At 37.1% G+C, this 26005-nt stretch overlaps 2 protein-coding genes, 1 long non-coding RNA gene and 1 pseudogene across 4 annotated transcripts; all 4 read left to right on the forward strand.

The window, feature by feature from the left end:
• The first annotated feature begins 2000 nt into the window (after positions 1-2000).
• LOC103335354 (late embryogenesis abundant protein-related / LEA protein-like protein) lies at positions 2001-4811 on the forward strand. The gene is made up of 2 exons (XM_008238361.2): positions 2001-3562; positions 3744-4811. The coding sequence occupies exons 1-2, from the start codon at positions 2839-2841 to the stop codon at positions 4529-4531; spliced, it is 1512 nt and encodes a 503-aa protein (XP_008236583.2). The 5' UTR covers positions 2001-2838; the 3' UTR covers positions 4532-4811.
• Positions 4812-9403: 4592 nt separating this feature from the next.
• Positions 9404-14190, forward strand: LOC148916224 (disease resistance protein RPM1-like). Its single transcript, XM_089054740.1, has 2 exons — positions 9404-9592; positions 11238-14190. The coding sequence occupies exon 2, from the start codon at positions 11249-11251 to the stop codon at positions 14048-14050; it is 2802 nt and encodes a 933-aa protein (XP_088910866.1). The 5' UTR covers positions 9404-9592; positions 11238-11248; the 3' UTR covers positions 14051-14190.
• Positions 14132-16527, forward strand: LOC103335353 (DNA-directed RNA polymerases II, IV and V subunit 3-like; annotated as a pseudogene). Its single transcript, XR_016128128.1, has 4 exons — positions 14132-14152; positions 14185-14347; positions 14582-14743; positions 16105-16527. The product of XR_016128128.1 is annotated as a DNA-directed RNA polymerases II, IV and V subunit 3-like (transcript).
• Positions 16528-18971: 2444 nt separating this feature from the next.
• On the forward strand, positions 18972-19867 carry LOC107880084 (uncharacterized). The gene is made up of 3 exons (XR_001678076.2): positions 18972-19043; positions 19228-19377; positions 19559-19867. It is a non-coding gene; the product is annotated as an uncharacterized LOC107880084 (long non-coding RNA).
• The last annotated feature ends 6138 nt before the right edge of the window (positions 19868-26005 follow it).

Below are 26005 nucleotides of genomic sequence, written 5' to 3' on the forward strand. Positions count from 1 at the left end.
TGAGGTAGGGTTTCATAACAGGGTTGATTAACCTGGGCTTTTTTCCTTAGAGAATGCAATTTGAGATCTATCAAGTCTCGTTCTATTTCTAAATCTCTCTCTTGGGTAGAGGAAGAGGTAGCAAAGGAATGTCTGGCTGACTTATGTCTTTTAGATGGGCTTGGTGTAGGTAACTGTTGTAATTTAACGGCGGACTTAGGCGCCTTACCAAAGTTAATTTTGACGGTACCATCTAAGTATTGGTGGATATAATCTAAATTATTCAGACTACGCTGGATAGGGACAGGTTGGGTTTCAGTAACTAGGGTCCAATCTTTAGGTAAACTAATTTCAGACCATTTAACAGTATGTGGAATTCTTATATTAGCATCAGGCGTACAACTCTGTATTAGGAGTGTCTGGTCTTTAGGGCTTTTATTTAAAGCTTGAAAATTCATATTTGTACCTGTAACCTTATAATAAATTCTGTAAACTAATGCTAAGGGTTGGGTACCTGGAAGGACATTATAACCAAAGGTCTTAATATTTAAGGTTAAAGTCTTAAGAATATGAGGATCATTTAGGCTAACAGTGAAATCAGGATAGCAATCAAAATGTACTGGACCATTGCATAAACTGGACTCAATCATTCCAAGCACACTATCATTAAATTCAGTAAATCGTGCATCACGTAAACATAACAATATGGAAGCTTGTAATCCTAATCTAGTTAATGGCTTAACAACAACTTGAACAAGACCAATATGTAGAAAATTATTACCATCATGCTTGTGTTTTTTAATAGAATCTAAATTAAGTAACTGACAAGACTCATGTTCTTTACTTAAAGCATAAACTTGTTCTACAGTCTTAACATGTGTAGTTGAATTAAATGTAGATAAAGACCATTTTTTCTTATAAATATTTTGGCTAGGGATTTTAGGTATATTCCAATCTCTAAAATCTAATTGTTCATTATCATTATTAGAATTATACTCGAATTGTTCTTCATTTACAATTTCAGGCATACGTCCTATAGAGGTTCTAGAGCTACTCGAACTACAAGAATTTGTTCTAAAGAGGCGACTCATTTTACTCAAGTGTATGGGTTGGAAGAATGAAGAAGAAGATAAATAGTTAATTCTTAACTTTACTATTTATTCTACAAGAAACCTATTAGTACTCTCCCAAGCTCTCTGTCTCCTGCCCACCGCTCGTGCCACACCCTGGGACTTATTGTTTGGAAAAAGGACTCACGGGTCAGACCTTAAGGGAGAAAGCCAAAAAGTAACTCGGAGAACAAAAGAAAGAAAAGAAGAAACTAAAGACTTCAACTCAGAAATCCTAAAACAGCCACTCGGGTTGGATGAGTTGCAACTTAGACTCAAACTCTCACAACTCTTACGGCTCTGATACCAGAAAAAGTCTAGAACCAGAAGGATAAATTACAGATAGTGGTAAAACAAACATAATAAAAAAGACGTAATTTATGCATGAATCTTATTAATGAAAAAACAAATATTGAGCATATGAACATAATGATAGTTTTAAATTACTCAAAATACTTTTATTAAAACATAGGCTTATGAGAATGTTGGCTTACAAGAATAGTTCCTGGCTTCGCTCACACTCTGCTGTTCTTCAGATCATTGTTTCTGACAGAACAATTTGAAACTAGGAAAACTAAACTTTTTCATTCTGATTGCAAACGATGCAAAGGCCATCTTAAATAGACAAAATCTAAACCTTAGTAAACTAAAAGTAACTCAAGTAAAGTAACTGAAGTAGCTTTATAATCACGAGCAAGGAACTGTATGGCTTTTGACTAAAAAAACCTTTATATATATATATATGACTAGCAAGAAATAACTTTATTAGCTATATAGATGGAAGTATAATTGGAAATAAAAACCAATTCTGTCCTTTAATTACTACCTAAATATGGACCATCTTCTCAGAATATATAGTGGCACGTATAGCAGATCAATTACATTGTTTGCTTTTTAATGGGGTCTAGCTCTGTGGAAAATGACCTTAACTTGTAGATCAGAGGTCTTAGGTTCGAACCCCCATGACATCTTAGTTGTGCCCCCTCTCATGTAGGCTGTAGTTTAGACTATCACTTATACTAAAAAAAAAAAAAAAGGTTTAATTGCATGTTTAAAGGATAATGGATGAGTAAGGATCAATTGGTTAACGCATGAGAGGAGCTATAAACTTATTATCATTTCCATGCATATATTTGAACTCATTTGTCAAATTCAATTGAATAACTCATTTCTTTTTCTAATAACCTGATTAATTCATTACTTCAAAACCATCATATCATTATTCAAATACTGAATTATTGTAGGGTCGGTCAGATAATTGCTTAAAATGAAAGTGAAAAACTGAACCTGGGCATGTAGATGCTTATTAATTATCATAATTCTGATGTAGGCTTTTAGTGGTGTGAACTGTTCTGGTGCCTTAACTCATAAACCATACTGCATGGTTGTAAAGCTTAATTGGGTCGCGTAAGCCATACCATTTATGTAGCCAGTAAAAGAAGAAAAGCCATGGAAAAAGAGAAGAAGTTTTGAAGTGTTTTCTTTTTTCCTTCATGTGCAAGTGATGCCATTTGCAAGGCAACATCAAGCGATTATAACAAATGTTGTGCAGAGGGAGTCAATGTGATTTGACTTTTTAAGATACCATGTGGAAGTGACTTGTGAAGTTTATGATCCGAAATATTAGGGAACAGATAGGTCCTTTTTGATCTTATAAATAGGGGCATTTAAACAGTGGGTTTCTCACTCAAACACACCAAATTGAATTCCCTTGAATATACTGAGAACTAATTCAAGGGTTTTGCTCCAAATGGCTCATTTCAAAATGCAAGTTGTTGTTCCAATTCTCCTGCTGATGCTGATGGCAGCTGCAGAGGCAAAAACTCCTCCAGGGATTGCTAAGAATCCAAGCAATGCAAGGTGTTTGATTAAAAAATACAAGCATTGTTACAATCTTGTGCATGTGTGCCCGAAGTTTTGCCCTGATAAATGCACAGTGGAGTGTGTCTCTTGTAAGCCCATCTGTTCTGGGGCCTCAAGCCCTCCTCCACCTGTTTCTCCCACCACTTCACCTACACCACCAACATATTATTCTCCTCCTCCTCCTCAAGCTAAACCAACTCCACCACCAACATATTATTCCCCTCCTCCTCCTCAAGCTAAACCAACTCCACCACCATCTCCACCAACCCCCACACCCCCAACTCCATCTCCAACACCACCAACTACAACTCCAACCCCTCCTACTCTCTCGCCTTCACCTTCCCCACCACTGCCGACACCACATTACCAATCACCTCCTCATACTCCTTCACCTCCTGTGCCGTCTCCACCTACTTCTTCTCCTCCTCCATCAACTCCTACACCATCTCCACCTACTTCCTCTTCTCCTCCTCCAACTCCTCCTACCTCACCAAAGAAGGCCAAGTGCAAGAACAAGTACTACCCCCAATGTTACAACATAGAACATGTATGCCCCAGTTCTTGCCCTGGTGGATGTGAGGTTGACTGTGTCGCTTGCAAACCCGTCTGCAGTAAGTCTCCTCTCACATTTATCTTTATGATTAGTCATGATCACATATTATGATAAGCTAATGTGGTCTCAAAACTTTCAAATAAGAAGGGTAGTGATAATTCAATGAGCAAGTAACTAGGATAAATTTTTATATATTAGTTCTGAAAATACTTTTCTTTCTCTTTTGGTAAATGGCGCAGAGTGTGATCAGCCAGGAGCAGTGTGCCAAGACCCCCGTTTCATAGGCGGCGATGGCATCACCTTTTACTTCCACGGCAAGAAAGACCGCGATTTCTGCCTCTTATCCGACCCCAACCTCCACATCAACGCTCACTTCATCGGCAGGCGCAACCACAACATGAAGAGGGACTTCACTTGGGTCCAGTCTATTGCCATCCTCTTTGGCAAACACCAGCTCTTCCTCAGTGCCCAAAAGACCGCCATGTGGGACGACTATGCTGACCGCCTTGCCCTCTCCTTTGATGGCGAGCTCATCACCCTTCCTGAATCCGAAGGCGCCAGGTGGCAATCCACGAGTGTCCCAGCTGTATCCCTTACCAGGGTGGGTGGCACCAACAATGTGATGGTTGAAGTTGAAGGGAGCTTTAGGATCACAGCCAAGGTTGTGCCCATAACTGAAGAAGACTCAAGGATTCACAACTATGGCATTACCAAAGATGACACATTTGCTCATCTTGATCTTGGGTTTAAGTTCTTCTCTTTGAGCAACCAAGTGAGTGGTGTGTTGGGTCAAACTTACAGACCCGATTATGTGAGCCGGGTCAACATTGGAGCCAACATGCCGGTGATGGGAGGGGATAGAGAGTTTGAAACTTCCAGCCTTTTCTCCACGGATTGCACCATTGCAAGGTTTAATGGTGGCAGTGTTGGCTCTGGAAGTGAAGCTAATTCTTTGGAGGGTTTGGAGTTGCCAAGCTTGAGCTGTGCAAGTGGAATGGATGGTCAAGGTGTTGTGTGCAAGAGATAGACAATCATTTTGTCTTGTCTCAAGGGGAAATAGAGTTCATGGAAACAAATAACAAGCACTCATGCCAGACTCCAATTTAATGTGTCAATTTGAATTTGTGCATGAATAATTAATAATTAAACTGTTTTCTTCCCACTATTTGGCAATTGCAGAAACCTGTTGCATCAATAATCTAGTGAAGGTCTAGAGGGTTTTTAAGTTTTGGTTTAAATGATATAAAACCAAGAATTGTTATGTCTTCTAATTTGAATTTTAATCTTGATGGATGGCTGTGATTCAACCTCATGAAGTTAATTACATCGATGATTTATTATCACATTAATAATTGAATCCATGTTAGAGTTTAAGTGTAGATAAGGCTTTCCAACATCAACATGTACGAGTAGTTTATTTTCTCATTTTTATGTAATCATAGGTGCCAAGGGCTGATTGGCTCATATTGGACTCTGAAAACATTTATTCTAAAAATTGTATGCATTTGTAAGGGCCAAATGAGTAAGAGCATTTATCCCTACATCCGAGATCCTTGGTTCGAATCCCCCTCCTCTCCCTCAATATCGATCAATGTTTTCAAAGGCATGCGTAGGCACACGTCGGAGCGCGCATCGGAGCGAGGCGTTAGCAAATCGCCTTAGGCGTCTGCTTGTTAGCCGTCTGCACGCTTAGCATGCACGTCGACGGCAAGGCGTAGGGAGGCGTTGTGAAGCGCCGCTTTGTGGGAAGGCGAAGCTCATCTGCGCGAGGAAGAAGACAACTGCGCGTTTCTTTTTTAGGGTTTTTTTCCCAATGGAACGTCGTCGTTACATAGTCCAAAACTAAGTTGAACGCCTCGTTTTGATTTTAAAGCACCCCTTTTAAGAGGAACGTGCGTTTGATCAGCATCCAAATCATTTTTAGTTTTTTTATTTAAAAAATAATATATTTAACATACAGACCTATAACTAACACTTTTTTTTTTTGGCCTGACCTATATATATGTATATCCCTAATCCCATACTTCCCTTTTTTTCCTTCTAAATAAATAGATTAATGGACCTATATGTATATCCCTAATACGATAATTTGCATTAATTTTAATTCTCTCCATAAGTTGAAGCCTCTCTCTTTTTTGGTATGCAATTCTCTTTGTACTAGATTCATATATATATATATAATATTTTTTTTCCCAAACAACACAATATACTAAAAATAACACTCAAGTCCACATATAAATGCCAAATATCATAACATTAGATGTTTCGTGATGAGGAGTGAGATGCATGAATTGAGTTGTTTTAAAAAAAAAAATTATAATGTTGAATAAGTATTTTATGTTTTGAGATTGATTATTACGCTTAAATGACAATTAATACTTATATTTGATAGAATATTTTGGCTCAATAAGGATTAGTAGTGTAATTTATCTATATTGCATTATTTATATATATTTTTTATTAAATTAAATTAATGTTCAAAAAGCTTACGCCTCACTGCTTCAAGGTTTACGCCTCGCATAGCAGACTAAAAATGCCTCATCTCTACGTCTCGCATTTTAAAACATTGATATCGATTATAAAAAAAGGAAAAAATTGTATGCATTTATTGTTTTAAGGGTTAATGCATTGCCTGCCGAATGTGATGAATAATTTCCCCTCCCACTATGAATTAATCACCCACAACTCCCTTCTTTTAACTGAAGATTTTTATGCCACATGCATGTTGTACACGCAACACAACAACTAAACAACTGCTACATGTAATCTCTTGGTTCCAATTGTAATGTTTGACATCCGTGGTAGCTTGTGTTTGAAGCAACTGTGTCAATCGTATACTTTGCTTGTTTTGTATTGGGTCAATCAAATTAGTTCAGGGTTCTGATTGCAGCTGCACTTCTGACCCAGCTACATGTATCTCACATGTCTAGCGTCAAGTATTGAAAAATGGCCAATTTCTATAGTAGGGAGAGCTTATTGAAATTTGTACCAGGTCTTGTCTTTCCAAATCGTGATGCGTTCTTGCTGATTTGGACGTTGTTGGCTCTGTTTGTCACTTTTCCAGCTGGCTTAATGAAACAAGAGGATCCTTGCTCTGTTTTGTCTTTCTCAAAGAGCTTCTTCTCTTTAAAATCTCCAAAACCAAACAGCTGTCGTTACCACAATTGAAGAACTAGTTCCTCACAGCTCCTCAGTTGGAAACTGATGAAACTAAACATAATGTTTGTTCAATCCCTAATCTTCAATCTTCATGTTCATAAAAGGACAAACATCTCTCCATCAAGCTTTTGAGTTAATTCAGCTATGGCTTCTCACTCTTCATGACAGTTCAACATTTTCAGCTCCCATCCCATACCCCGCTTCCATTCTAGATGACGCTTCTAAAACCATCAGAATGGTAAGCACCTCTCTCTCTCTCTCTCTCTCTCTCTCTATATATATATATATATGCTAAGAATGTTTTTTGATTTTTGAGATATTCAGTTCTTTTGTTATTTTCATTGAAGCTTTAACATGTTCTGTTGTGCAGAAAATTCCAATGAAGTTTGTGATGAAACACGGAGAGCATTTATCAACTCCAGTACATCTTAAACTTCCAAGTGGTGTAGAATGGGACATAGAATTCAGAAGATGCAATAATGATGGGGTTTGGTTTAAGGCAAGGGTTCGATAGAGTTCTCCAAGTTTTGCGCACTTGGCTAAGCTAATTGGCTAGTCTTTGGATATGAATGGAACTCAAATTCCATGTTTTTATGTTTGGTAGAAACGCTACAGAGGTAGAATAAGAAATCCCGAGATAGAAGAAACTGATTATGAAGAAGAAGATGATCATAACTTTGTTAAAATCTTGGATGGTTTTCGACCCTGCCCAAGAAAAGCAAGGGAGAAATCTCCATTGCCATGTCCTCAGCCGCACAAGAAAATGACAAGATGTGTAAAGCAGAATATGCAACATCAACTTTAGACCAATAAGGACTCAAACTTCTGAAATGATGTTTGAGAACTTACTGAGAAACAAGGCCTCCGATTGCTCCAAATCAGAAATGAAAAGTAAGGAATTATGCATTTTTTCTTCTTCTTTTGTTTCTTACCTTATTGTGTTTTGTCTCATTATGTTCTAGTTTGCAATAATTCCTATTAAAATCTTAAACAGGGGAAGATGAATCAGATGATGATTGTGTTGAAACTTTGGACAATTTTCCCCCCTGCCCAAAATCAGGGGATAAATCTCCATTAGCAGCACCAAATGTCAAAGATGGTGTTGGGAGGATGCATGCATCAACTACACAAGTGGAAAAGCTATAGCTCTTCAAAGAGCTATTGCTTTTGAATCTGCAAGCCCTTCTTTCACTGTTGTAATGCATCCATCGTACCTCCAGAAAGGTCTTTTGGTAAGCTTTCTATAAAAATATTTCAACCATTTTGATATTCTAATTTAAGGTCGTAGCGTGAAAAGTATTAAGCAAAATCATAAATCAATGTTTTCTCTTCAAATCTGTTCTTATTGTCTTAATATCCTGCTTTCCTTTTTCTTTTTCTTTTTTTTTTATTGTTTTATTTTTTTTATTTAAAGACTGCCAGTAGGGTTTGGTAAGAGGCATCTTATGAAGCAGCCTGCTGGTAATGCCATACTTAAGGTGTTGGACGGAGGAACTTGGTCTGTTAAGTTCACATATTCAAAACCGAAGGCTCAATTCCAGCAAGGTTGGAGGGCATTTGTCAGGAGCAATAATTTGAGTGACGATTATGGTCTTTTCATCAATGACAATTATGGTCTTTTCATTTCTGATTTGAAGCAATCTGAAGCCTTGGTTCTCAGTGAGTTCTCAAACATCATTTCAGAAGTTTGACTCCTTGTTGGTGTAAAGTTGATGTTGGATTATGCTTTGCCACATTGACTCATTTTCTTGTGCCGCTGAGGACATGGCAATGGAGATTTCTCGCTTGCTTTTCTTGGGTGGGGTCGAAAACCATCCAAGATTTCAATAGACTTATCATCATCTTCTTCTTTATAATCCGTTTCTTCAATCTCGGGCTTTGTTATGGGATATTCTACCTCTGTACGTAGCACTTCTATCAAATAGAAAAACGTGGAATTTTGAGTTCCCTTCATATCCAAATACTAGCCAATTAGACAAGTCAAGAGAGCAAAACTTTGGCCAACCCTTGTTTTAAACCAATTGCATATTGTGAGTTTTATTTTCCATTTCGCACCACTTGGAAGCTCAAGACGCATTGGACTTGATAAATTCTCTTAATATTTCATTACAAATTTCTTTGAAACTTTTTGCAGAAGTTCTGATGTTTTTAGAAGTGTCATCTAGAGTGGTCCTGCACTGAAGAAGTGATGTATGGGAGCTGAAAAATGTTGGACTGTCATGAAGAGTGAGAGAAGCCATGGCTGAATTAACTCAGAAGCTTGATTGAGAGAGATTAAATCCCAAGTTGTAATGCCAAGTTATTGGCCATGTTATAGCTCTGTCCAAATATGTTATTTGGCAACAGATTGAGTTTTATTTTATAGATTTACAAAATGAGAAGTGAGATCCTTTCTTTTTTCCTTGTTTGGCAAGATGATGAGTGTTGAAATTGAAGCCTTTTCTTTTGCTAGTTAATGCAACATATGCACTCATTTTTTCCAATTGAACACAATAAAAAAATTAAAAAAACTTGTGCACCACGTACACAGAGGAAAGATCTCCAAAAACACCACTGGCTCAAAAGAAAAAGAGAACAAGTCCTAAAGCCAGAATTCTAAAACGACTTCCCTTTTGAACAAGTCGACTCCTTTACTCATTATAATAAGAAAATCTGTTGTGATTAAGTTAGTCAACCAGATGGTAATAGTCAGAGTGATCAAGCGCACACCAGAGGAGAATGAAATTAAATATACACAACCCTCATCTCAGCACTCCTGTTCTAGAGGAAGTACACCTCCTCACCATCAATATATTTTCATCTTTCAAACTTTGACCTTCTCCTTTACAAATTCTCTGCTTTTCGCTTTTCAAAATTGGTACCTCTGCTACTCTGCTTATCGTCTGCTCCCTTCTCCAACACAACACGTCCTGCCTTCATCTCTCTTCTCGTAAGTCCAGTCTACTGTCTCTTTCGATCATTTTAGATGTATGTTATTATTTCTTTGATTGCTTATTAGTGTTCTCAGAGTATTTCGTTTTTCTTGAAGTTAGGCTTTAGCTCTAATTAAACTGGTAACATCGTTCCCATAAGATAATTTAGTGATCGATTGACCACACTGGTAACATCGTTCCCATAAGACAGCTTTTTCTTTTTGGTCTGAAAGTAGGACTTGGACCATAACTCATAAGAGAGAGAAATAGTTATTGCCACTAACACCCCATGCTTTTTGGGTTTTGCACAAAATCTCAAAGGTTTCAGAAAATACATCAACACCTATGTGGTTATTGGGATTTTTCACAAAACCTCTAAGGTTTCGGAAATTATACTAACATCCCGAAAGTTTTAAAATGTTTTCACAAAATCCATTTTCATTGATTTTTGTTGATCATTCAAATTGATGATTTCATAAATAAATAAAAAAGGAAAAAAAAGAACTCATGCAAATGACAAAGTTAACCTAAATAAATGTATGTGCAATCTAATCTCAAAAGCTAAATTTGTCATTAGCAGAATTTTTATTATCATGATATAAAATCATCAATTTTTGGACCAAAAAAAAACAAAAATGGGTTTTGTGAAAATAAACAAAAATGTGTTTTGTGAAAATAATTTAAAACCTCAGGGGGTGTTCGTGTAATTTTTGAAACCTCGGGGAGTTTTGTGAAAACACCGAAAACCTTAAGGAGTTTTATGAAAATACTGAAAAGCTCAAGGGATGTTAGTGTAAATAACTATGAGAGAAAATACAACAAATATATATGACAAAACATCAATTTTAGTCCCTGTGGTTTCAATTTCGTCACTTTTGCCAATGTGGTTCTCAATTCCAATCAATTTGAGAACACTTCTCAATTTTTGTCAGATTCTTCCTCTTCCATTAGGGCTTGAGGAGTATTACCGCCAAATCTTGCCATCTTAGATACAAGAGACGTTGGCTCTTCTTTTTTATTTGAATTAGGCGACTGGAAATCCTCTATCAATTGAACAAATTGCAATGAGGAAATTAAAAAATTTCTCGAATCCTAAATCCCAATTTGGTTTGCAGTCGCCTAATTCAAATAAAGAAGAAGAGGCACTGTCTCTTGTACCTAAAATGGCAAGATTTTATAGTAATACCCTCAAGCTGTAATGGAAGTAGGAATACTCTTACGGAAATTGAGAAGTGTCCTCAAATTGCTTGGAATTGAAAGCCATAATTGCCAAAGTGACGAAAATGAAACCACAGGGACTACAAGTGGCATTTTGCCAATACATATATAACTATCTATTTTCTTTGTATTAAACAAGATAAGATATCACAAAACTTAGAATTGGTTCAATCTTTCAATACATGTCGTACATAATTCTTTGGGAGACTTTAGAAAAACACAAAAGAGAGAGAAATTTTGTAAAAGAAGCCAAAATGGACAAAATTGCCCTTATTTATTTTTAGATTCCCTAAGGAATTCTTTACATTTGTATGTCTTTGATTTGAAAGTTGAGAGGTTTTTCTGTCTTTTTTGAAAAAGTTTTGGCTTTTTCCAAAAGTGAAATTTTTTTTTTGGCTAAAACCTAAATTTACTTAATTCTTTTGTCTTATTTTATATCGTTAGAGAGCTGAGCAATGGCCGAGACTGCAGTGATCATTGTCATTGACAAGTTGGTTTCATTGTTAACGGAAGAAGGGAATTTGCTGAGAGGTATTCATGACGAGGTTACAAGCATAAAAGATCTTCTAGAGAGCATGACATCTTTCCTAAAGGATGCAGATGAAAAAGCACAAAGGGCAAACAACAGTAGCGGCGTGAAAACTTGGGTGAAGCAAACAAGAGAGATGGCTAGTCATATAGAAGATGTCATTGATGAATACATGCATCACGTTGCACGCAATCATGATAAACAAGGATTGAGTGGTTTTCTTCATAAAACGACCCACATTGTCGGAGGGCTATTTACACGCCATGAGATATCCTTGAAGATTCAACTTATCAAAAAACGCATTCGCGAAATTTTGAAAACAAGTGTAGCATATGGCTTCAATTCAACACAAGAAATTCCATTTAGCTCTTCAAGAAGAGACAACATGTCATTTGACCAACAAATGACTTCCCTTTACACAGAGGAAGCTGAACTCGTTGGTATTCAAACTTTGAGAGATAAATTAATAGGTTGGTCAATCGGAGGAGAGGTAGCATCTAGACGCTCAATTAGTTCAATAGTGGGAATGGGCGGTCTAGGAAAAACCACTCTTGCCAAGAAAGTCTTCGACAACTCAAGGTTCATAGAATGGTTTGATTGGCGTGCTTGGATTACAGTGTCACAGTCATACAAGAACGAAGACATACTAAGAAACATGATCACAGAATTCCACAGGACAAGGAATGAGTCTGTTCTAGAGGGAATTGAAACAATGGATTTGAGATTGTTGATTCACACCCTACGAGGATATCTTAAGGAAAAGAGGTATGCAGTTGTCTTTGATGATGTTTGGAGTACAAACTTGTGGGGGTGTGTAAAGCTTGCATTACCTGATAACAACAATGGTAGCAGAATAATTATCACAACACGCAAGGGTGAGGTTGCTGCTTCTTGCAGAGAAGCTTTTTCTGATCAAGTGTACGACCTTGAGCCATTATCTCCAGATAAGGCATGGGAACTCTTTTGCAAGAAGACATTCCGAGATTCAAGTGGATATTGTCCACCAGAGTTGAAGAAATTTGCAACTACAATAGTGAGCAGATGTGGAGGATTGCCTCTTGCAATTGTGGCTATAAGTGGACTTTTATCTACCAGAGGTGGGGATGTGCCTCAATGGAGAAAATTACATGATAGTCTTGGCTCTGAGCTAGAGTCTAATCCTCATTTAACAAATGTCACAAAAATTCTTTCTTTTAGCTATCATGATTTACCTCATCGACTTAAACCTTGCTTCTTATACTTTGGGACATATCCAGAAAATTGCCCCGTGAGATGTTCTACACTAATTCGGCAATGGATCGCTGAAGGGTTTATACAAGAGCAGAGAGGCAAAACATTGGAAGAGGTTGCGGAAGAATACTTGGCTGAGCTTATTCAAAGAAGCCTAGTACAAGTGTCATATGTTGATGAAAGAGGGGTGCGTAGAGAATGTCAAGTCCATGATGTGATGCGTGAGGCCGTGATCCTTTTAAAGACTCGAGATATGAGCTTCTCACAATTTTTGGAAGAAGATTCAAGATTCAATGAAAATTCCAGGCACCTATCTGTTGATAGCAATGCATATAATAGTTTTGGTAGCATTGGAAGCTCTCGTGCCCATTCCTTGTGTTTTTTCAATGGCATAGGTGGGCCACAAAATCCTTTGACTAGTTGTAGAAACTTGTACAAAAGATTCAAGTTGTTGAGAGTACTAGACTTTGAAGATAGTTTGCTTGACCATCTCCCTGAGGAAGTTGGATACATGTATCACTTGAAGTATTTGAGCTTGAGGAATACACGAGTGAAGATTCTTCCGAAATCCATTGGGAAGCTTGCGAACCTGGAGACTCTAGATTTGAAGCAATCCCTAGTGCATGAGATACCATATTCAATCAATAAGCTTCCAAAGCTTAGAAATCTTTTAGCATACAATCTGCACAACAACAAACAGCTGGGTCGGACTACAAAACGAGCTGTGATGATTCATGAGGGGATCGAGCATTGGAGAAACTTGCAAAAACTGTATACTGTGGAGGCAACAGATAGCCTAGTTAAAGAAATAGGGAATTTGAAGCAGTTAAGAAGGTTGGGCATTCAAAAACTGGCTAGAAAACAAGGGAAAGATCTATGCGCCTCCATTGGAAAGATGTCTCACTTGCAATCATTGGAAGTTGTAGCCATAAATGGTGATGAAATTATTAATTTACAGTCTATCTCACCTCCACCTCAACGTCTTCAAACTCTAATTTTGATAGGGCGTCTAAAAAAGCTGCCTGATTGGATTGCAGGATCTAGTTTTTTAACTCGATTAGATTTATCTTGGTCGAGACTAGCAGGGGATCCCAATACCTTAAAAGTCCTACAAGGTCTACCAAATTTAGTGCAACTTTTGATCTATGATGCATTTAGTTGCGAGGAGCTGCATTTTGAAGAAGGATTTCCGAAATTGAAAGAGCTCAGTCTTATAAACTTGAACAGTTTAAAGTTCATGAGAATTCACAATGGAGCATTGCCTCTTCTTGAAAGTTTGATAATTGGACCAAGTCCGCAACTGCAACAAGTGCCCTTCGGCATCCGTAACCTCAAAAATCTAAAATATCTAGACTTCTTGGATATGCCTTCGCATTTCATAGACGGGATTCAAGTTCAAGAAACAGAACACCGTGTAGGTCCCAGAGTAATTCTTGTGAAGACGGAAGGTGAAAGAGTCATGACTACCAAAGTAATAGATTCAGCAGTTTTCATGTAGCACTCATAAGTGGATATATGGCTTTCCAGCAATAACATTTTCAAAGTACCTCCACTCATTTATTGTATGATTGGTCGTCCTATGATGTTTGAGTTATTGCAGGTGTATCTCATTGGCTCCTTGGCTCACCTTAGACTTTGAGAACATTTAAATGCATTTCTTTCCATTTTCATCTTCGCGCCAAGTGCCATTCCGGCCAAACCCTAGACGTCACTAGCAAGGACCTTCTCAGCTCCGACCACACCGTCGTCCCCGTCGATTTTCCGATTCCGCCGGCATGGAATCTTCCGAACAAAAGTATGTTCTTCTCTCTCTCTCTCTCTCTCTCTCTCTCTCTCTATATATATATATATATATATATATATCTTATTTATAGGGTTTTTTAAGATTTTGGTATTGTTCTTGGAATAGATGGTAATGTGTCCTTTTCCCCTAATATTTGTTTGACGTCGTAATGTGAATTGTTATTTGGCTATGGTTGAATGGTTTTGCTGTTGAAATTGGGTTACTTTACTTTTGGTGTGGTTTTAGAGGGATTATCATTGTGAAGTTGCGAAGGGGGCAAGAGCTGAGTCATCTGCAGCCACTGTCACTTATGAGGAGTTGATGGATATGTTGACTCTTGATGAGAAGAAGGCTTGGGTTGAAAGTAGTCCTACCAAAGTCTTTGACTTTGATCCTAAAACCGAGAAGGTTGGTTGTTTCTTACGTTTGTGCTTCTTTTTAACGGATGTGATAATCTGATTTTGTAAAGGTCATTGCTTTAGATTCTTGCTGTGCTGGTTATCTGAATCCTTATCTTAGTGGTTCAATTATACATCATTTGATTTCTGCTCGGTCTTACTAAGCATGAGGATACATTTAATGGAATATTACTAAGTAATCAAGTATCTTGGTGCTTCTTAAGGGAAATAGGAGATGGAAGTTTAATGTACTGCTTCTCCTCAGGAGTGACACTGAATGTGTTTAATTGGTACTTCATCTTATAATACATTTGTTTGTAGCAGTTCTTTTTATCTCGGGAGGGGTCTAGAGTTCACCTTTCCCCGATTTGTATTTATAATTGACTTTTCCTCTAGTTATCAACCTTTTTATTTTCGATAGGTAGAAATCTTGTATTTCGTATTATCCTAATGCTGCTTAACTTCTGGAAATGGGGAAGTTCCCCAATGAAGAGCCAATCGTCAAAAGGTTTTTGTCTTAAGTAGATTGTAGACAGTAGTTATACAATCTTATGAGTTATAGGTGGGTAGATGTTTACTACTTCTGTTAAGCTTGTGCGTCTGAAATTCTGTTTCTAGCAAGATGTGGTTTCTAGGAGGGAACACACAGGTTATGATGGTAGGGGTAATTGAGGCACTGTAGAATGCAAGTGATGATTATAGTGGTGGTTACAGGGCTTGCTTTTGGACCTAGTTTTCAGGTTCTGGTTCATGTCGCTAAATTTTGCAGTCCTTTATTGTATCTTTGGTCATGCCATGATATTTGAATTGCTGCATGTATATTATGTGGAATATCTTGAGGCAGTTGATCTGAATACCAAATATATTTTTATTGGCTCCATTAAAGGTAGTTCATAAAAATCCTATTTAAATGAAAGCTATTCATTCAAATTTCATATGACAGCCAAAAAGTCTTTGAGTTGTCCATTTTCAGATAAATGATGTTGTGTATGTTTGAATTATAGTCACCAATAGTAGAGGGATTCTATTGCAAGTGCTCTTTAACTGGCCAGTGCTCCAAGACAATAATTTGGTGTGCATTTTATACACATATACGTCATCTAGGTAGTGGATTCGGATCCCAGATTTGTTAGCTAATTCATTTGAATCTTGTATTGTCTCTGTTACAGCTTGCTTAGGCTTAAATTGTTCATTTCCATGAGAATATGAAGAAAAAAAAAATTACTTCAATAACAGTTTCCTTGATGTTCAATAACAGTTTCCCTGATGTGATTGTATCACCATTGCTTCAATTCTGTGTCATAATTCCTGATGGCCTATCTCAATGTTCTTTCTTTTTTTGTTTCTTTTTTGAACTTTTTCTTTTGAAAGGTCGTGGTGGTTGATCCTGAAGCATACACCTATGATGATCAAGTGATCAAGAAAGCAGAAGCTACGGGGAAGCCTGGGCTTGTGGATATCATTGCAAAAGAAGATAGTTTTATTTTCACAGTGGAATCTACTGGTGCGGTCAAAGCTTCTCAGTTGTTACTCAATGCCATTGAAGTCCTGAACCAGAAACTGGATGCAGTGCGCCTTTCTGAGGATACTGTAGAAGCTGATGATCAGTTTGGTGAATTAGGTGCTCATATGCGAGGAGGATGATCCAATTAGGTGCTAAATGGATCTTTCATAGATTTCGATGGGACATGTTTATATGCTGCGCTTGCTGCCTTTACTAATTTCACTCTACTGTGGATGCTAATCTATTATCTGCTATGCATGTCTTTGGATATATGCCAGACCATTCGCATCTGTGTTCGTTGTTGGAGTCGTCGTCACAAATGTTTAAGCGAAACACATAGACAATGCTTAACTCTAGTGTAGCTTGCACTTTATATTTACCCTTCGTTGTAGTAATCAACTTACACCAAGGATTCGCTTTTGCAGAATCTCCACCTATATTCTCTCTGAAAACTTGGAAGCTTGAATTCAAAATTTAAAGAAATTTGGGTGCTGGGGATGAAAGATCATACTGGAAATGATTTGACGTTTGGAATTTGGTAGAAATATCTCACCTCCAGATAACAAAATTTTGGAAATGATTTACTGAAAGCATTTTGCATTTTGTGTCTTCAATCCAATATTTGCCTTTGCAAGACATAATTGGTTGGCATTGAGCATCAAAACAGCGTTTCATGACTTGGCCGTTATTAGAGAATAAAATTCATTGAAAAGCAAAGGAAAAATACAAATGGACAAAATAAAAAGAAAAAAGGCCCACAATAAAAGGTGGATTGGAAGTGAGCCAGTACAATTCAAAACAAATACAAAGGCCCAAAAAGACAAGCATTCCAACCGATAACACCCGAAGCCAGCCCAAAAATATCTGTATTTTGTGACAAAATGCTTCATATTTGTTCTTACCCTACAAGTTGGAAGGGAAGAATTATAATTGAACTCTTGTCCTGCGAAGATATAATTATTTTGTAACTCCAACTATAAATCAAACTTTTAAGGCCTAGTATGGAGATGCACTATTGAAGAAGCTCAAGGTTGCAGTGGGATCATAGGTTAAAAGCATCTACCTAGATGCACCCGAGATCATATATTCGATTCTCATTGCTCTAATGTTATTTGTATAAAAATAAAAATAAAAAGACAAAGCTCAAGGACTAGTCTAACCTCAAGCTGTAGGTGCAGAGCAGTAGAGTTAATAGTTAGTAATTCATTGCGATTTCTGCCATTTCCTTATTTATGATTCACAGTTTAATCCAGGATATCACACCTGTGAAGCTTCTTCTTCTTCTTCTTCATTCTTTTTTTTCTTTTTCTTTTCTTTTTTCTGTTTTGGGGGGAAAGTGGATGTGGAAGGAAAGAGTTGATGGCACACCTACTCTTAATAGTGTACTATAAATCTATGGCAATAGTCACGGGCTTTGTTTTTGTATGAACAAAATAAAAAGATTTTAAAACAAAATTTGGGCCAAATAATTTATATCGTTTTGGAGTTGCAGGTTGTGGTATGTACGAGGCCATAAAGGCCAGAGGCTCTTTGGTTTGCCTCGGATAAAAATCTAAAAGAATAGTTATTTCATGATGCAAATTGATGCATATGGTTTTACGTTGTTAAATTTTACATCTGGGATTACCTTAATATATATATGCAATAGGCTCTCCAGCTATTTCAAGTGTAACCACATGGAGCTTAATGCGGTCCTTTTCACATCTTCATATATCCTTTTTGTTGTAGGGATAGCGGAATTTGGTAATGCCCACGAACTATTAATGCATCAAGAAAGTTTTGGGGATTTATATGTACATACATGTAATATAATTCTATATAGTTTTCTAGTAAATCCTCAACGAGAGCTCAGATGTCATGTTCGACGACTATTTGACTCTAAAAACTTATTAATTGACCAACAATTTATATCAAGTTTACACTCTCAATTACGTTTCTGCACATAAAAGATACCATATGCATACGAAACATCATGTGCAGCTCCACCCTACAAGAAATGACTAGGACATTATATGTGTGTGGGGATGGGGGTTGACTATTCCACACGTTATGTCATATCTTGTGAAACTTATGACGACAAACTCTACTTATAAATAAGGAGGAGAACATATCATGTATTCTACTTCATTGTTTTTGGGTTTTTGACTGTCTTATATATATACTTACTACGGCTGAAGTTATGAAGTCCTTGCGTATTCCCAAGGGGGTACTTCGTGTGCTGTTTAGAACATTAAACACTGACAGGTACTTTTATACAATCGCCACTACTCACACACATCTGTGTGTACCAGTTATGTTGTATAATTGTAGTGCTTATGGTCGCCACTACTCACACGTTATGTCATATCTTCGTGTGCTGTCAGATATTGTTAGATGGTTTATAATTTGATCCCTTAGTCAGTAGTTTCTAGTAACTATGATGATTCCCATGATTATAATTTGATCCCTTAGTCAGTAGTTTCTAGTAACTATGATGATTCCCATGAATAAGAATGCCTTGTTTGTTCAACTAGCCATTTTCGGATAAACAAGGAAAATGTTGTGTCTGAGGTGACCTTATTCATATATTTTCCCAAAACTTGATTTCATCAATGATTGGACTACTGAAGTTTCCACTAATTCAATTTGATTCGTAAGTCTGAAACTATTGCTGAATATTAACTAGAGCTTACTGCAATTTTAGACGGCTTATGTTCCAAAAGGAGTTTGACAGCAGCTATGTGGGATTTATGAAGGAATTGATTACTTATCTGTTGCTGCATATGATGATTTGATTCCGTCCCACCTTGTTTTTCTAGAAGGCAAGGTAAGAAAAATATTTGATGAATCAAGAAAAAAGTGGTTTCTCCAGATCATGACTGTTTTAGTAGATTCGTTCAAGTTGGTAGATTGTTTGTTGCCATCCAGCCACTGTCCAACATTAATTAGTTTAGCACCAAAAGAAGAGGTAGTTTTAATACTCTACACTAACCACTGCTCTAATGTATCAGGAAATCATTCTTGTTGAAGACTTAAAACTTGATGACATCCAACCAGGAATATATTCTGTCCACTGCTAACCTTTGAGGTTGCCAGGTGCAGAAGGATCACCGTAAGATGTATTCTTATCAAATGATGCATCTGCTTATTTTCTCATCTTTGTAAGTTTCGTGTTTTGAAAGTCTGTTTTGAACCATCGAAACCCATTCTCATGCCAAAGGCATTTGCCTTTTTGGTTTTAACGTGGGAATATATATCAGCTCGCTATTATTCTTTTTAGCAGTTTGAGTTGTCATCAATTTGAGTGATAGACCTTTATTCTTTTTGTCATATTTATTGCAGGAAATGATGATCGCCCCAGGATAAGTAGCATGGAATAAAGACGCATCAAGACTGAACATAGATCGTGCTTGCAAGGAATGGGATAGATATGCAATGTAAATTATCATCTTGGATAATTGGAACACCATGTTCTAGTGGCCTACCGGAACTGTTACCGGTAGGACATTGAACATACAATATCCAGTGCTTCCTTGAACCTTCAATATCCAACACATACCTTGGTCTCACAGATTTCTCATTTAAGAAAAATTTTCTGTTTTCCGAATGTAGTTGGATTGGACCTCAATTGTGTGAAGTTAATTACTGTTGTAGAATTCCTGCTTATGTCAACCACTAGATCCCAATAACTTAGAACATATATCAAGCTACCATTGTGAAGAGAATAGATGCATGTGGAGATAGAGACAGTGCAGCCCCATCTAACTGGCAAAAACTTATCACGTAAGAGTACTTCTAAGGGAGATGTTAAACGCAAAATGGTAAATTTGAATTTAATGAAGAGATAAATTAATAATAATCTCATCAATGTCTCCAAAATGACATACAAGTGGTGCTTTTAATCAAGGTTGTTGATAGTTGACTCCATTTGAGTACTCTACAGAAGATCAGTATCACACCATCATTTCTAGTGAGACTGATCTGACCTGGGCTAGGTCCAGATCTGGCCTTAAATGAAAAAAATTACTTTCTAATATATGTGTTTGGCCTAAGGCAAGATGAGGAGCTGGTTTTGCCTACTTGTTGGCCTGGGCTAGATAAGGAGTTCACTGTCAATTTTTGAAAAGAAAAAAAGGAGTAGGAAAAGCTGACACCAACAGCCATTGAGAAGCTGTCACATGGCGCTCTCAAATGCAGCAGCCCAACGGCCAATTGCTGGCCCTTTTTTTTCCTCATAACTCTATAAAAACCTAACCATTTGTTCATCACCTTCTCACCTAAAAAATCTCTCAATTACTCCAAACATTTCTAATTATTTGTCTTTTTTCATTTTGCTCAAAATTGTTGTTCCAAAATATGACGCAAAATTGTTTCCCAAAAATAAATGTTTGTGTTGCTTTTCTTATACTTTAATTTTTATCACAAATAAAATAATAATAAACTAAAATAAAAAGTTTTGAGTTTTAGCCCTTAGTCCCTCACCACCACTAGAACCACACAAAAATTGACATGCTAGATTTTATAAATGGTACCATTTTAAAAGGCCAAAACAGCATCTAATCCCTTGCCCCTTGCCCCTTGCCCCTTGCCCCTACATTAGACAAGCTCTTAGAATTACAAACATGAATATTAACGTTCCTTATAGGTGAAAGTTCGGGACACTTGCAGAAGAAGAGCAAAAACCTTACAAAAGATGAGAATACAAGTTTTGATTGGGTTGGGCCTTTTAAAATTTTGACCCTATTTTTTATAATTAAGTTGGGCCTGGATTATAGACTGAAGAGAGAGCCCTATAATGGCGGCCCTTGAGTGTGAACACGAAAAAGTCTGAGTGTGAACACGAAAAAGTCTGGGTATGTTCTGGGTCTATTCTCTGCTAATGTAAAGTGACAACTTGACAATAGCCCTTGTGCCATTTTATTTTCTTCTCCTCGCATATCCAAAGCAACCAAACTATAATATTTAACAGACCACCAGACCAGAAATTTGACATCCTAATAACTTTTCTTTTTGGTCTAATTTAAATGAGTCCCAATAGCTTGATTAGTTACTTCAACGATGTTCCTCCAACATGAGTTATCCATGATGATTTTTGCCTTAATTTTTCCCTCATATATAGCGAGCAACGATGGAGACTGGTGAACATTGTCATTGACAAGTTGGTTCCATTGTTAAGGGAAGAAGGGAATTTGTTGAGAGGTATCCATGACTAGGTTACAAGTCTAAAAGATCTCATAGAGAGCATGACGTTTTTCCTAAAAGATGCAGATGCAAAAGCAGAAAGGGCAAACATGAGCACAGGGGAAAGATCTATGCGCATCCATTGGAAATATGCCTCACTTGAAAACATTGGAAGTAAAAGCAATAAATGATGATGAAATTATTGATTTACAACGTATCTCCTTTCCACCTCAAAATCTTCAATCTCTCGGTTTGATAGGGCTTCTAGAAAAGCTACCTAATTGGATTGCAGGACTTTGTCTTTTAACTCGATTAGCTTTATGTTGGTCGAGACTAGCGGGGGATCATGTTCCCTTAAAAGTCTTACAATGTCTACCCAATTTAATGCAACTTTATATCTATGAGGCGTTGAGTTGTGAGGAGTTGCACTTTGAAAGAGGATTTCTGAAACTAAAGGACCTCAGGCTCAAACACTTGAAAAGCCTGAAGTTGATGGCAATACACAATGGAGCATTGCCCCTTCTTGAAACTTTGTACTTTGGACCTAGTCTGCAATTGCAACAGGCGCCCTCCGACATCTGCCACCTCGGAAATCTTAAATCTCTAATATTCGTTGATATGCCTTCGCATTCCATGGATGTGATTCATGTTAGAAAAACAGAGCATTGTGTATGTCCCAGAGTTTTGTTTAGGAACACAAAAGGTAATAATAGATTCAGAACCGTGAAAGTAATAGATTTAGCGATTTTCGTGTAATGGGCGAGACCTTTTCAAGGAAGGAAGCAGCAAGTGTAGCACTCACTCATAAGTGGATGGATGGATATATGGCTTTCCAACACCAACCTTGTTATTTTTCTTTTCCTTTTCCAAGTTGTAAGAAGAGTAGTTTATTTTCTCCTTTTCTTATTATGTAATGAAAGGTGGCAATGGCACATTGGCTCACCTTGGACTTCGCAAACATTTCTTTGATTATTTTGTTGATTTTACTTGGTATTCTCAAACAAAATAATGTCATATCTGTGATTTGCTCATCAGTTTTTAATTTTATTTTAAATTTCTTTGGTGGACAAGATATCATAAAATATTGAATTAGTCTCTTAAAAAATAAAATATTGAATTACTTCAACGATGTTCCTCTAGTACAAGTTATCCATAATGATTTTCGCCTTAATTTTTTCCTCATATATAGCGAGCAACGTCGGAAACTACAGTGAACGTTGTCATTGACAAGTTGGTTCCATTGTAGGTAAGAAGGGAATTTGTTGAGAGGCATCCATGACTAGGTTACAAGTCTAAAAGATCTCCTAGAGAGCATGACATCTTTCCTAAAGGATGCAGATGCAGAAGTAGAAAGGGCAAACATGAGCACATGGGAAATATCTATGCGCATCCATTGGAAATATGCCTCACTTGAAAACATTGGAAGTAAAAACAATAAATTATGATGAAATTATTGATGTACAATGTATCTCCTCTCCACCTCAACATCTTCAATCTCTCGGTTTGATGGGGCGTCTAGAAAAGCTACCTGATTGGATTGCAGGACTTTGTCTTTTAACTCGATTAGCTTTATGTTGGTCGAAACTATCAGGGGATCACGTTCCCCTAAAAGTCTTACAATGTCTACCCAATTTAATGCAACTTTATATCTATGAGGCGTTGAGTTGTGAGGAGTTGCACTTTGAAAGAGGATTTCTGAAACTGAAGGACCTCAGGCTCAGACACTTGAAAAGTCTGAAGTTGATGACAATACACAATGGAGCATTCCCCTTCTTGAAACTTTGTATTTTGGACCTAGTCCGCAATTGCAACAGGTGTCCTCTGGCATCCGCCACCTCGTAAATCTTAAATCTCTAATATTCATTGATATGCCATCGCATTTCAAGGATGTGATTCATGTCAGAAAAACAGAGCATCGTGTAGATCCCAGAGTTTTGTTTCGGAACACAAAAGATAAAAATAGATTCTTAACCGTGAAAGTAATAGATTCATCGATTTTCGTGTAATGGGCGACACCTTTGCAAGGAAGGAAGCAGCAAGTGTAGCACTCACTGATAAGTGGATGGATGGATATATGGCTTTCCAACACGAACCTTGTTATTTTTCATTTTTCTTTTCCAAGTTGTAAGAAGAGTAGTTTATTTTCTCCTTTTCTTATTATGTAATGAAAGGTGGCAATGGCACATTGGCTCACCTTGGACTTTGCAAACCATTTTTTGATTTTGTTGTTGATTTTACTTGGTATTCTCAAACAAAATTATGTCATATCTGTGATTTGCTCATCAGTTTTTTATTTAATTTTAAATTTCTTCAGGACAAGATATCGCCAAATATTGAATTAGTCTCTTAAAAAATAAAATATTGAATTATTCAACGATGTTCCTTCAATACGAGTTATCCATAATGATTTTTGCCTTAATTTTTCCCTCATATATAGCGAGCAATGACGGAGACACCGGTAAACATTGTCATTGACAAGTTGGTTCCATTGTTAAGAGAAGATGGGAATTTGTTGAGAGGTCCATGACTAGGTTACAAGTCTAAAAGATCTCATCGAGAGTATGACGTCTTTCCTAAAGGGTGCAAATGCAAAAGCAGAAAGGGCAAACATTAGCACAAGGGAAAGATCTGTGCGCAACCATTGTTTATATGCCTCACTTGAAAACATTGGAAGTAAAAACAATAAATGATGATGAAATTATTGATTTACAACGTATCTCCTCTCCACCTCAAAATCTTCAATCTCTCAGTTTGATGGGGTGTCTAAAAAACCTACCTGATTGGATTGTAGGACCTTGTCTTTTAACTCGATTAGCTTTATGTTGGTCGAGACTAGTAGGGGATCATGTTCCCCTAAAAGTCTTACAATTTCTACCCAATTTAATGCAACTTTATATCTATGAGGCGTTTAGTTGTGAGGAGTTGCACTTTTAAAGAGGATTTCCAAAACTGAAGGACCTTAGGCTCAGACACTTGAAAAGCATGAAGTTGATGACAATACACAATGGAGCATTGCCTCTTCTTGAAACTTTGTATTTTGGAACCTAGTCTGCAACTGCAACAGGTGCCCTTCAGCATCCGCCACTTCGGAAATCTTAAATCTCTAATATTTGTTGATATGCCTTCGCATTTCATGGATGTGATTTTTGTTAGAAAAACAGAGCATCTTGTAAGTCCCAGAGTTTTGTTTCAGAATACAAAAGGTAATAATAGATTCAGAACCGTGAAAGTAATAGATTCATCGATTTTCATGTAATGGGCAAGACCTTTGCAAGGAAGGAAGTAGCAAGTGTGGCACTTATTCATAAGTGAATGGATGGATATATGGCTTTCCAACACCAGCCTTGTTATTTTTCATTTTTCTTTTCCAAGTTGTAAGAAGAGTAGTTTATTTTCTCCTTTTATTTATTTATGATGTAATGAAAGGAGGGAACGGCTCATTGGCTCACCTTAGACTTTGCAAACTTTTCTTTGATTATGTTGTTGATTTTACTTTCTATTTTCAAACAAAGATTATGTTATATCTATGATTTGCTCATTAGTTTTTAATTTTATTTTAAATTTCTTTGCGCGGACAAGATATCACAAAATATTGAATTAGTCTTTTAAAAAATAAAATATTGAATTACTTCAACGATGTTCCTCCAACACGAGTTATCCATAATGATTTTTGCCTTAATTTGTTTCCTCATATATAGCGAGCAACAGCGGAGACTGCAGTGAACATTGTCATTAACAAGTTGGTTCCATCGTTAAGGGAAGGGAATTTGTTGAGAGGTATCCATGACTAGGTTACAAGTCTAAAAGATCTCCTAGAGAGCATGACGTCTTTCCTAAAGGATGCAGATGCAGATGCAGAAGCAGAAAGGGCAAACATGAGCACGTGGGAAATATCTGTGCTCATCCATTGGAAATATGCCTCACTTGAAAACATTGGAAGTAAAAACAATAAATGATGATGAAATTATTGATTTACAACGTATATCCTCTCCACCTCAACATCTTCAATCTCTTGGTTTGATGGGGCATCTAGAAAAGCTGCTGATTGGATTGCAGGACTTTGTCTTTTAACTCGATTAGCTTTATGTTGGTCGAGACTAGCAGGGGATCAAGTTCCCCTAAAAGTCTTACAACGTCTACCCAATTTAATGCAACTTTATATCTATGAGGCGTTGAGTTGTGAGGAGTTGCACTTTGAAAGAGGATTTCTGAAACTGAAGGACCTCAAGCTCAGACACTTGAAAAGCCTGAAGTTGATGACAATACACAATGGAGCACTACCCCTTCTTGAAATTTTGTATTTTGGACCTCGTCCGCAATTGCAACAGGTACCCTCCGGCATCGCCACCTCAAAAATCTTAAATATCTAATATTCGTTGATATGCCTTCGCATTCCATGGATGTGATTCATGGTAGAAAAACAGAGCATCGTGTAGGTCCCAGAGTTTTGTTTCGGAACACAAAAGGTAATAATAGATTTAGAACCGTGAAAGTAATAGATTCAGCGATTTTTGTGTAATGGGCGAGACCTTTGCAAGGAAGGAAGCAGCACGTATAGCAATCACTCATAAGTGGATGGATGGATATATGGCTTTCCAACACCAACCT

The sequence above is a fragment of the Prunus mume genome, linkage group LG6 (assembly GCF_029339155.1).
Source record: "Prunus mume cultivar Tortuosa linkage group LG6, ASM2933915v1, whole genome shotgun sequence".
Lineage (NCBI taxonomy): Eukaryota > Viridiplantae > Streptophyta > Magnoliopsida > Rosales > Rosaceae > Prunus > Prunus mume.

Bases quoted from the DNA above. Each gene is read 5' to 3' on its own strand.
- LOC103335354 (XM_008238361.2), top strand. From the start codon at position 2,839: ATGGCTCATTTCAAAATGCAAGTTGTTGTTCCAATTCTCCTGCTGATG. The intron at 3,563-3,743 runs GTAAGTCTCCTC...TAAATGGCGCAG, and splicing joins CGCTTGCAAACCCGTCTGCA to AGTGTGATCAGCCAGGAGCA.
- LOC148916224 (XM_089054740.1), top strand. From the start codon at position 11,249: ATGGCCGAGACTGCAGTGATCATTGTCATTGACAAGTTGGTTTCATTG.